Source organism: Siphateles boraxobius, unplaced genomic scaffold, assembly GCF_051911475.1.
Source record: "Siphateles boraxobius isolate OS27281-9 unplaced genomic scaffold, OSU_SipBor_1 92, whole genome shotgun sequence".
Classification (NCBI taxonomy): Eukaryota; Metazoa; Chordata; class Actinopteri; order Cypriniformes; family Leuciscidae; genus Siphateles; species Siphateles boraxobius.
In genome coordinates this window covers 1,572,602-1,585,229 of record NW_027509222.1, presented here as the reverse complement: position 1 = coordinate 1,585,229, position 12,628 = coordinate 1,572,602, and the positions used below count along the sequence as shown (strand labels likewise).

At 38.4% G+C, this 12,628-nt stretch overlaps 1 protein-coding gene across 3 annotated transcripts; it reads right to left on the bottom strand.

Annotated features, from left to right (window-relative positions):
- Positions 1-586: 586 nt before the first annotated feature.
- On the bottom strand, positions 587-10,712 carry LOC143733248 (NHS-like protein 2). 3 transcript variants are annotated; one of them, XR_013201301.1, is made up of 4 exons: positions 10,543-10,680; positions 4,711-6,495; positions 3,939-4,100; positions 587-1,291 (listed from the first exon to the last, which is right to left on the bottom strand). XR_013201301.1 is itself a non-coding variant. In XM_077224877.1 (4 exons), exons 2-4 carry the CDS (start codon positions 6,416-6,418, stop codon positions 1,024-1,026), a joined length of 2,115 nt encoding a protein of 704 aa, XP_077080992.1. In that variant the 5' UTR covers positions 6,419-6,495; positions 10,543-10,712; the 3' UTR covers positions 587-1,023. The 3 variants fall into 3 exon arrangements, 2 of the variants coding, with proteins under 2 accessions (XP_077080992.1, XP_077080993.1); XM_077224877.1 differs by having other exon boundaries at positions 3,939-4,077; positions 10,543-10,712; XM_077224878.1 differs by having other exon boundaries at positions 3,939-4,077; positions 10,462-10,565.
- Positions 10,713-12,628: the final 1,916 nt, after the last annotated feature.

The following is a 12,628-nucleotide window of genomic DNA, read 5'->3' as shown; positions in this document are numbered from 1 at the left end:
CAAGCCTTATTTATAATCTTAAGTCCCCCTGTGTTGAAAATCTAGCTTTTAACGTTGTTTATATGTCTATGTGGTGTTTTTAAAATCCTTTAAGACAAATCATGTGTAAATTCACAAGTCGAGAGCATTGCTGAGTATTTTCTCCTTAAAACTGCAGTGAACCAAAGACAGTCTCAAAAACACGATTTGAACTCGCTGGTGTTTCTGACGTCACAAACTACCTTGTAACCAATCAGATCAACGTATGATCATCAACGAGTGAATCTCTGAGCTGAGTGAGTGGAGGTGGGGCTCATTTGCATATTCATAGAACTGCGAATACTAAATGAGGCAAGGGTGTCGAGTTACATTCAAGATATTTTAAGGCATGATTCATTTTTTTCAGATTTATGTCTATGCAACCTGAAGATTATATTAATTCCTTATTATTACAGCTCTCCCTCACACATTTGAAATGAAGAGAGACATGATAGACACTCCTGTTTAAGACATAACCTTACATTATATGTAAACGTTTTAAGCGTAATTTAAATGCATCCAAAAAGTGAATAGAGAATGTTCTAAGAAACACAAAACAAGTATGAGCTACTTCTGAAAAGCAATTTAATATACTGAACATGTGCAAATCTACAGCATAACATTTTAAAACAGTCATTGATATAATCTGCTTCATCATGGAATGCAGGAAGCCCAAACACAACAAATTATTTATGTTTTTATATTCGGTAACTTTATGACAAGAACTGCAATATTATATCTCATAGATAGCATCTCAACTCTTAAAACATTTATATTTACATTAACACATAAAGATATTTTTGAATTTACAAATTCTTGTGTTATTCAGTACAATGAAAAAGCAATGTATGTTTCAGGAAGATGTCTTAAGTTCTGTTTCGGACCCAAAAGCATATTTACGAGCTTGTTTTTTTGATACTTTGATATTGTTTTGGAAACTTTGACATGGCATTGTGGTGAAAAAACTGGTGTGGACGTAAAACATAAGGGAGAAAAAACTATACTTTATGGACCGTGTGACTGTACATAGCTATTTTTGCAATGTGTGATGTTTTCTGCAATGGTGACAGAGGGCTTGGAGCTTCTGAGGAGCTCTGTAGCTGAGATTCGTTCACTGCAACCAGCCTTGGCACTTCTCGTCCTTCTCAGAAGAGCCATGAAGTTGTCATTTTGAGAGCTGATCTTGGGTGCTCCGCTGCTGAGTGTCTGAGCGCCAGGGTCACCTTGTTTATTGTCAAAGGAGTCTTTACGACCCAGGAGCTTTCTTTTAGACCTGCAAAATGGGAAAACAATATAAAAGAGAGCGGAGCGCTTAAGCCAACGTCAAAACAAGACTGGAGCTGTACTGGGAGTATTTTGTAGCAGCTCTAATTAACCTGTGAGTAGGGTTGGGAATCGGATACTTAAGGTCAGGAATTAAAATTTACATTCCTCTTATCGATTCCTTTGTGCATTTTAATATAACTTTAAACCATTCAAGCACAAGGAGACACGCGTGCTGTTTTCTGTGCTGCTTGCACATCTAAAACGACGTGCGCACAGAAAACCGCATCCAAACTCGTACATTATTTTTCAATGTGATCTTGCACATGACACGGCTCTTTTAACGATCTAAGCTCATGGTTTAAAGCGCACTTAGGGCGTGTCTGACCTCTTTTGCTAGTCTAACGACAGGAAAAATGGTCTGCTGGTCCGGCGCATGTTATAAAAGGGTTGTTCCTATTCTCTTAAAGTAATAAAAATTCGTTACATTTATATAGCGCTTTTCTAGGTACTCAAAGCGCTACACATGGAAGGGGGAATCTCTTCAACCACCACCAATGTGCAGCATCACCTGGATGATGCGACGGCAGCCATATTGCGCCAGAACACACACAAACACACACACACACACAAACACACACACACACACACGCACGCACGCACGCACGCACGCACACACACACACACCCCCCAGCTTATTGGTGGAGAGGAGATAGAGTGATGAAGATGGACAGGGGCCAATGGGCAAATTTGGCTAGGATGCCGAGGTTAAACCCCTACTCTTTTTCCGAAGGACATCCTGGGATATTCAAAGACCACAGAGAGTCAGGATTTAGCGTTTCACCCGAAGGACAAGACTATTAATAAATAATGGGTGTGTTTTGTCTCTATTCTCTTAATGAATGATGGGTGTGTTTTGGGCGTCACGTGCAATAAACCAATCAGAGTCTCATCTCCCATTCCCATTAAAAGCCAGTTGCGCTCGCGCCATGGCAGAATTTGCAAGCGGATAAACTGAACGCTTCCCTAGCGAGGAAACGGATATGCTCGTGCACGAGGTTAAAGACCATCTACGGGACAAGCCGGATTTCACCATATCTTTATGTAAACAATATTAAACTTTTACATTGTAATCCTTTTAATTTTTAATATCTGGCATGTTTGTGTGCTGCTTTGCCTCCCTGTGTGTGTAAGCAGAGTGTACGCATGTGCGTTGTGGCCCTGCCTATAGGCGCATATTACTAACGCACTCTTTAAATAACAAAAAAATACTACGTCATTGACTTTAGACCAGGTTTCAGTTGGTCAATGGCTCAGTCTATTTCAGTTCCTCAAAATAGCAACGCTCCAACAATGTGTCTGAACACACCCCTTCTCTGACCAGCAGCCCATGGGCGCACAGATAAGTGCAAATGCATTTGCTATTTAAACAACGTGAAAACGCAGAACGTGAAACTTGCAAAAAACTGGCCAGGTGTATGATAGGGCCCTAAAAATAAGTTAAAAAGTTAAAATAAGTTCAACTTTTTTAAAAATGCATCTCTAGACCTTGCCCTTTTTTTCTTTCCACTGACCTGTGTCCTTCCACTGACCTGCGTTTTTGACTGCAAAAATGTGTTCTGCCCTCATTCGATATACTGCGCAATATTGAACTGAGTTCTCTTCCGCGTCTTTTTACACTTGAATGGACAAATACACACAAAAATGTCAAAATATCCTCATAAACACAGTCGGTTATGTCTTAAGTGAATGTTAAGGCATGTGTATCAGTGTATTGGATCCGTGCAGCCCTTAAAGTGACAGCAGCCTAATATTCCTTCTGCCGTCTCTATAAGAACACTAATCAAACAACAAAACACAAAGAGAAAAATTCACTCGTTCTTGACTGAATAACTTTTGTAACTATATTTGTAATGTATATTTTATTTATAAATTGCAGTGTTATTTTACATTTGATTACAGTTTCTGTACCTGAATACCTGAAAATCTTAAAACACTGTTTATTTCAATTATATCTTTGTTAAGTTGTATTTATTTGTGCGATTGCTAATTTGTTTATTTGTTCATTATTGTTACTGAGTGTTTACTTGTCTTTACTGTAATAATTCTTGAAATTTATATCAGTTGAGGCCATTGCACACTGAGTCCGAAATTCGCATCCGAAATTTTCGCATGTTAAAAAAAAAATTCGACCTCACTTTATGTAAATCACGCTTGCACACTGAAAATGAAACTTTCATCCGTCATTAAAAAAAATCAGATGGGGTTCGATTTTCTGCGTTTTTCGCATCCGTAGCAAGCAGTTTGAATAGTGTTTGAATGGTGTTTTGACAATTCAGAGCGACCGAATCACGAATACGAAAAAAGGCATACGAAAATTTCGGACTCAGTGTGCAATGGCCTTTAGGCTAGTTGTTTTTGCAATGGTATTTTTAAACCGTAGGCAAAAAATCCTTGAACACTTAGTTCTTTAGCCCGTTGAAGTTTGTTCATGTTATTCAGCTAAAATGACTTAATGTTTTGCAATAAGACTTAGAGTAAATGTAAATGATATCTACGTTTTTTTACCTTATTGGAATCGAAATTAGGAATCGATAAGAATCGGAATCGGTAATCAGAATCGGAATCGTTCAAATTCAAACGATACCCAACCCTACCTGTGAATTATGGTGAAAAGATCCTCCGTTGTTTGAGATTTGGACTTGTAAAGAAATACATCATCTTCCTCTCCTACTAATTGTAAAGGTCCAAGGTCGGGCATTCGCTCCCTCTTCTCTACATCGTATGTTGGATGATCTGTTGACATGATGAGACAGCAACTATTGATTATGGTAAAGAAAATGGCAGTTTCACTAACCGAAAGATAAAATTCAGTCCATTACACCGTGTCCTAACCAGAATCAATGCGATAAGTTTCCAGCAACTAATAATTTGATTGTCCACACCAGACACGACGCGACTATGGGACGCGATGAAAATCACAGCCAATCAGAAGAGTGCGTGGGCGAGCTCATTTTTCGCAAACAAAATGAATACATCCTGAGTATACATACTGAGTTACTGAAAGAATAGTTGTCATAGAATACACTTGTCTGTTAACAATGAGTTGACGGTTTAAATGTTCTTCACTTTTTTTGTAAAAGATCTGATGTAAATTGTTGCTTGTATGGCTATAAAATATACACAAAATGATATTCAAACTCACACAGACGCTTTTAACATTAAATAAAGCACATAAACAGTACCTGAGATTATCATACTTTCTGTTGTTGGTTCCAGCTGCGATGTCGCAGAAATAGAAACCGTTTCTAAAATAGAATCGTCGCGTATCGCGCAAAAACTCTTGATTAACCTGGAAAAGATACCTTTTATCGCGTGTCGCGGCGTCGCACCGCGTCTGGTAAGCACACGGTGTTATATTACTCTTACCTGGTGCACTTGAGTGCTGTTGCTCAGTGACCGAAGGGTAAGTTGGAATGACGCCATATAAAGTAACATGATATTGACTTGCAGAGTTCGGAGACTTTGGAGACTTGCAGAGGTTTGATGGCGACTGGGCTTCGTCTGGGCTCTTCAGAGCATCTGAGTCATGATAAAGCAAATTGTCCACAGCTGGAGTCTTTGTCAGAGGAGGTGGTGGTGCTCTTCTCTTCTTATGAGGTTGGTTACTAAAGGTGGTTGGGTTGAAAGGGACCACATTTGGATTCTGTGGCTTAAAAGCGCGTGGGGGTTGTGGCAACCCTTCCAAAGAAAGATGATGTGCTTGTTCAATACTTTGTGAAGGTACAGTCACTGTTGGTTTTTCTTTGTTAATCATTGCGTAAATGTCTTCTGATCTCTCACTGGCGATGGCTGTTGGCGTTTTTGCATTAGAAGTTGCTCCAAAACGTTGCTGAAGCACAGCATTGGGTGGCCATTTATTTCTTTGTGGCTTCGGAGCCACTGGTGGTTTGGTTTTTTGGTTGTTTGTAGGGCTTAAATTGTTCCCAGTCTCCTCCTCGATAATGTCAGATGTAGTTTCCGGTGCGTTCTCAAGATCAGTGCTACTGACTGCCCGTAAACGGACACTATTCAAATCCTCCTGGGTAACAACTGGCATTATAATCATGCTGTTACTCATCCTTTGCTTGGGTCTGGTGGCTTCAGTGCTGTCCGAGTAACGCCGATTCACTTTGGGCTCTGGATCGGGAGCGTGTTGTTGAAATTCAGGAAACGGAAGAGAAAGCCTTCCGTTACGGTGTCTGGTTCTCTGTCCTGGAATAACACTGGAAGGCTTATGGCGCATCCTACAGGACAGGACGGACTGAGTTGGTGTTTCACATTGGCTCGCGTAGCCACTTGATGGAGAGTTGCGTTTTGAAGGCGAAGAGATTGAGGGCTGGGAAGAGTGTGACGACGACGGGGATGTGTTTATATCCGAAATACATTCATTTATTGGAGTCACCATGGAGGACTTGCACGGTTCGCTGGATCGAAGCTCATTTAATGCCCTGTGACCGGAGACTGATGTCTTCAACGTGATCTTGCAAGGCACTTCCGGCGGTTTCTTGCACTTGCCGACGTCTTGCTTCGAGGTTGGAATGAGATCTGGGAGTGTCTTGATGCTTTGGGAGTCTTTTCTAAGGTGAAGTCCCTGTGTTTTATGCTCCGACGCAAGCCTTTGGAGGGACACGGTTCGTACAGGTGGAGCTGGTTTTCTTTTGGGCTTCTTGAGGACGATGCTTCGGGATCTAGAGCGAGGTACGGCATCGGGAAGTCGATCTCCTCTTCTTGTAGAGTTGCTGTCGCTGTCCTCCGAGCTGCTGCTGGGATATGAAAGCGCGTAGCTTTCGCATCGGCGTCTCGCCACACCTGGGTTGGGATTGACAGAAGTGGAAAGTGACAAGGAGCGTCTGTGGAGCTCTATGTTACTGGTTGGTCTACTCCTACGCTCTTTCCTCACACCGTCTTTATCTCGAATTGAGTTTGCCGGTGATGCCTGGCTCGGATCCTCTGGATCCTGGAACTGTGGAGGGGGTTTGATCACGTCTGGTGCCATCAGAAAGGAGTTCACGCTATCATCCCACTCGGTTGAAAAGGTGGACACGTTTGGGCCGCACCAGCCCTGGGCAGAGCAAAGCAGGGTTGTGTTTTCCATCTTGGATTTCAGTTCAGCACTTTCTGTCGCAGAGATATTCCATTGGCTCCTTCAAGCTATTCTTGAAAATGGGGAACCTGAATGGGGCGACAGAAAGAATAATTCATTGCAGGGCTGTGATGTTATAAAATAAAATGGTAACACTTTACAATAAGGTTCATTAGTTGACATTAGTTAATGTATTTGTATATCAGACAAATGGAAATGCCAGCAGTATTCATATTAAAGGGGAACTTGGCAACTCTTGCCATTTCGTTGCTGATTGTCACTTTTGTTGTCGCATGTTTTCTCAACGGGCTCCCCCTACAGCTGTGGGGCGTATATTTCACAACAATGTCGTAAAAAAACTGACTTGCGGCCCCTTTCTACCGCTCCTCATGTGCATTTGTTATTTATCGGAGCCGGCCAACTTTATCGTGTGGAGCTATGTCTACCAAGGTGGGTAATACATCATTAGGGCTGGGTATCGTAACAAAATGTTCAATACCGATACCTTGACTTCGATACCAGTTCCTGAACGATACTTTTTTCGATACCAATTTTATTTAACCAGTTTTAACAATATAACATTACCTAAAAAAAACTTAAATTTTTTCAGTTTGTTGACTTTTTTACACTCATATTTTGAGTCTGTGAAAAAGCACCAATGCTAAAGTTTTCTATGTTTCCTAATCATTTAACATATATTCTTTACTTCAATGAGCTCATTGTTTCTGCCTTAACTTAATGCAATGATTGTTTCATTAACAATGAAACTGAATTAAAATCAATTGAAATGCATTACACACAGTCACCTCTGATAACAGATCACTCTAAATTGTAATTTAGACACATGCATTTTCTGTAAAGCTGCTTTGAAATGACATGTATTGTGAAAACTGCGATACAAATAAATGTGAATTGAATTAAATATAGGCTACTGGGGTGCGGGATTAGCGGGATTACCGCGTAAACTAGTGATTTTCCGCCACAGCCAATCATGTTGCATGCTTATTGTTTCACTGACGTTGATGAGATTAACCACTTAGGTACCGAAATTTGGTACCGAAAAACAAGACATGTTTCGATTATCGGTAGTATCGAGGCAATTCGGTCGGTACCTAAAAAGTAACTCGATACCCAGCCCTATACATCATACACATTGAGGGCGGCGTGTGTGTTTATGTCAAATTGCTGTAAATCAGTTTGTGTTTCTTGCACGTTGTCGCTTCTCACGAGACTTCCTATTTCCAATTTACCGGGACGATAGTCCCCATGTTGCAAGGTTATTTAACCATCCAAATGATTTCTAAACGGTTTTATTAAGTTGAAATAGTTGCCAAGTTCCCCTTTAATGAATCACAGCATATTGATGACTAACTAAAAAAGAAAAAAAAAGAAAAAAAAATTCTCAATGGTCACAGTACGATAAAGGAACCAATGGCTAGTATGGGTTATCCTCACCTTCATTTGATGGTTTGAACATTTCAAACATTTATTAAACATTAGTTAATGTATTAACTAACATAGACTAACTGTGAGCAATACATTTGTTATTGTATTTGTTAATCTTTATTAATGTTAGTTAATAAAAAAATAAAGCTGTTCATTGTTTGTTCATGTTAGTGCATTAACTAATGTCAACAAGATTTTAATAAAGTATTAGTAAATGTTGAAATTAACATTAACAAAGTGCAGTTCATTATTAGTTCATGCTAACTAACGTAGTTAACTAATGTTACTAATGAAACCTTATTGTGAAGTGTTACCAATAAAATAATCTTGCCCACTAAAAATATCACTGGGTGACATCACTCTCCAAATGCTTTAAATAAAGCGGACTAAAAAGTGTGGAAGGGAAAATCTGCCCATCTCGGTCTTTGTTTGGCACATGAGTGGGTGTTTGCCATGGCAACAGTTACCTGTTCATCCATATAGAGACTCGAGAGAAATCTCAACTGCATTTACACATTAATATTATTGCTCTCAGAAGCAATCACGAGTGGCGAAGGACAACAGAACGCCATGCAAAATGAAAGTTGAGGTTGGGTTACTGCACACCAAAGGTAGTATGTTTTCTGTATGATACATACTGTAGGAATTCACCACGTCGTTTTATCGAACATTGCAATCTTATTAAGGACTGTTAATGCTCAGGTGAGGGTTACAAGGCCCAGAAGTCTTCAGAAACAGTCTGGGCTTTGTGCTTATCTTTTCTGAAACTTTGCCAGTCTAGGCAATAAAACAGGCATTTACAGCCATCAAAGTGATCTTCTGAATTATTGTCCATATCTCCCTTCTTGTGCAAAACTTCTTTATTATTATTACTCCCTTAACTGCTTTTTTTCCCCCAATCACATATTTTATTACAGTAATTATCATAAATTAGGTATCATTCGAAAGCGTACAGCCTCATTATTCATCCCGTCGGACACTACGTTACCATGGAAACAGAACTTAAATTCCTTTTATCCGGCTCCTCCCTCTCTAGTGCGTGGTGTCATGTTTCATACAAAATTTACTGCACTTTTTATAATCAAATCTTCTTTCTAATCTTGGAAAAATTATATCGTTGGAAAGGCCTGAGGTTTAAGGTTCCATGTTTGGTGATTATTTTGTGATAGAAGTGATAGAAATGTTTTACTTTGTGACAGGAGAACGCAAAAAATATAAAAAATTCAATAGAATGTAAGTGACACCGGTAGCTATTATTTGCGCCTAAACAAAATCTCATGTGAGCTTACATTTTTGTGATATCAAGTTCAATTTTGGAACGCATCTTGGATAGACATATAGCTTTTATGGAAGCTTGTTTCAGCCACCGAGTAAAAAATTAAAAACATAATTGCGACTTAATGTCACAATTCTGACTTTTCTTTTTTTCAGAATTTTGTGATATAAACTCGCAATTGCGTGTTATAAAGTCAGAATTGCATGATTTAAAGTTGCAATTGCGAGTTATAAAATAAAGTTATAAATTCGGAGGCAATTGCGATTTTATATCATGCAACTCTGAAAAAAAAGTCAGAAATGCAAGAAAAAGTCACAATTATCTCTTAAAATTGTTTTATTCCGTGGCGGAAACAAGCTTCCATAGATTTTCTAGCATTTTTAGATAATTCTTTTTTTCTAAAATACATATTTTGTATAAAATAAAAAATGTTTAGTACAGTACTAAAAACTGGTGGGTGAGTGACAGTTAAGGGGTTAATATAATATTATTTAACTGATGATGTCATGTTACACGTCATTGCTGGAAAAATAACAAAAACAGAAAGATCGCACAGAATATCTGCACTTTGCCTTCACTGGAATGACTCATGATTTATTAATTTTTAAAAAAAAAGTCAATTTATTCATGTAATTTATTCAACGTGTCTCAGACAGCCAAACCCACCGTACACCATCATGTAAACACTGAATGCATCCATTATATAACAGGGTCGAGCCTAATGCTAATTACATTTCAAAACATATAATTATAGTGAAATATGATTAAAAATATAAAATGTCTCAGATACAGTATGTGTATAAGAGGACATTCAAATGCCATAAGAGGAAAAATGAGGAAGACCAGATGGACTGAATCTAAAAACGAAGCCTGAAAGACCTGTAGAGCGTCAGGCCAACTATACATGTTATAAATGTGAAGACCTGCCTTTCAATGGCTGGGATCTGAAACCTAGACAACCTGTCGCTCCGTACGGATAATAAGCAGCATCACTGTCCGCCAGCGGTCCACATGAACGTGCTATTACCATAAGGATCCTTCAAATCAAACAAAACATTGAAGAACACACACATCTTGCTACTCACATGCTGTTGCATGTGCATTGTGACGTTGCTACTTACAACCAGAAAAATGTATGTTTATAACCATCCTGATGTGCATGACACAAGATGCCATGTTGGAATACATATGCAAAATAAAATGCTAATGAAAAACCATGAATTTATAAAGTGTTACTGTCATTGCACGGCCAAAGTCAGAGGTCACTTCGCCAAAACACACAGTATTGCCGCAGAGGACGAGCGTCATACGCAAAGGCATGAAATCGACCAACCTTTAAATGCAGTAAAGGACATTTCCCAGAGACCTGAGGACGATCAAACCCAACCGTCTCAAAACATGTTCTCCGTCTTACCTGTCATTCGCTCTGGAGACTGAGCCGTGCCTTCAGATGCTGTTCCCACTCGATCTCTCTCTTTCTCTCTCTCTCTCTCTCTCTGGCTCAACGCATTCACATGCTGTTGCCATGACGATAGGAAGTGGGCTGCTTGCTTCCTCTCCGAGTTCAAGTTCGTTGAATGCTGCGTAGAGAGAGAGAGAGAGAGAGAGAGAGAGAGAGAGAGAGATTATATAAACACCAAATCCTCAGAGACACTGGAAAATTCACAGTGCTGCTTGTCAAAAACACCAGAATCCACATAGATGCTCACAGAGGACAGTCACGCAGGGAAATACACACTAAAATCCATTGCAACACACTGTAATCTGTATTATGATGAACCCAGAAGATTGACATCAAATAGCAGCTACGCCAATGCATTAGCAATTACTCGAATAATCAGATGCATTACCACAACAGCACATTGAAACGGCGCTTTCATAATTGATATTAAGAATAATGGGTGTCACTTTATTTTACAGTGTCCTTGTTACATATGTTACTCCATAGTAATAACAGTAAATTGTGCATAACTACATGCAACTAACCCTCAACCAAACCCTAATCCTATAGTAAGTACATGTAATATTACTCAAATGCATAATTACACCGTAACACCTTAAAATACAGTGTAACCGAATAATGTTATGTAACGTTGAGACCAAAAGCTGTTGGATAAAAGTTAAACAGATGTGCATCATTGCAGTGAGGTCTGAAAAATACTGTGTTTTCATGCACATCCCTGCAGATCTGAGGTTTGTTACACCCTTCTTCAGCAAGACTGCGAAACTCTGCCATTGTTCTGCATTTTCCACATTTCAGCAACAGAGGTGGTGTGAGTGTGTGTTTGAAGAGGTGTGAAATATATAATCAGTCCGTATTACACAACTCAGTTGCATAACAAGTGCATTTGATCGTAAAAACTTCATGGTGACGTCCAGTGAAGCAAATGCATGATTCGAGCTTGGACCTTTCAGTGTGAGGGTCAGACAGGTTGATGTATGATTATTATATTATCATGTTCTTCACCCTGGAATGTTACAATGACAACACGGTGTTCTTACAACGGGATTTTCGTATATTTGCTGTTAATATAACTGTTGCAAATAAATGTGCATTTTATAATGAAGTTTTTTAAATATGTTTTATATATAGGCCTATTGTTTGTTCCGTCTCTGAACCCTTACGCTCAAAATAATGAATTGGTTTGAGTAGGACCAACTTAAATTAAACTAATTAGTTCAGTCAAATTAACTTTTATGAGTATTTAGCACTTTCTTTTTCTTTCAAGTTCACAGAACTGATATATTTTAAGTAAACTGAACTGTTTCATTGTTTTGAGTTTTATGGAATTATTTCTTTTAATTTAGACGAACTTAAGTTTAACTGAAACGTCTGGAATGTCTATTTCCCAGCATGCTTTGCCGATGGCACTCGAGAGTAAATGCTAAAATTAAGTGTAATACAATATTTTTTTGTGTGCAAGATTAATGTTAAGTGGGTGATTTAGTAATGATTAATGTTTTGTTATGCTAATTTATCAGAATTTCTGTTAATGTTGGTTTTAGTTACCATCATGGTCACAAGTGGTGCATGAGCTTGATTTGAGAGCAAATAAAACTTTTATATTGCTGAACTCATACAGCAAGTGCTACTGTATAACAAACTATTGTTAACATGTTGACATCTTAGTATGTTAGCTAATTAGCTAGTTAAAGCTAGCTAAGTTTATACTAATAAAAGTGTTCATATTAAGATTACATGAAAGTTTTAAGTTAAATGTATGAATTGGTGTACTCAAACATTTCACGTTAAGAACAATTAAAATGTATAAGTACAAAATAAAAATCTGCCAGTTTTTCTTACTTAAACTACATTTTTTAACTTAAAAAATTTGAGGCAACTGATTGCCTTAATCTTTTTTGAGTTTTGCCAACTTATCCGGGTTTACAGTGTTGTGCTGCTCGCTTGGCGGTCAAAAAAGACCAAAATTATTATTTTTATTTTATTAAATAAATATATATATTTTAGTTCAATAATGTTTTTTATTTAATTTTTTGTA

Bases quoted from the DNA above. Each gene is read 5' to 3' on its own strand.
- LOC143733248 (XM_077224877.1), bottom strand. From the start codon at position 6,418: ATGGAAAACACAACCCTGCTTTGCTCTGCCCAGGGCTGGTGCGGCCCA. The intron at 4,078-4,710 runs GTAAGAGTAATA...TCATGTCAACAG, and splicing joins ACAGCACTCAAGTGCACCAG to ATCATCCAACATACGATGTA. The intron at 1,292-3,938 runs GTAGGGTTGGGT...CCCATTTTGCAG, and splicing joins CTTTTCACCATAATTCACAG to GTCTAAAAGAAAGCTCCTGG.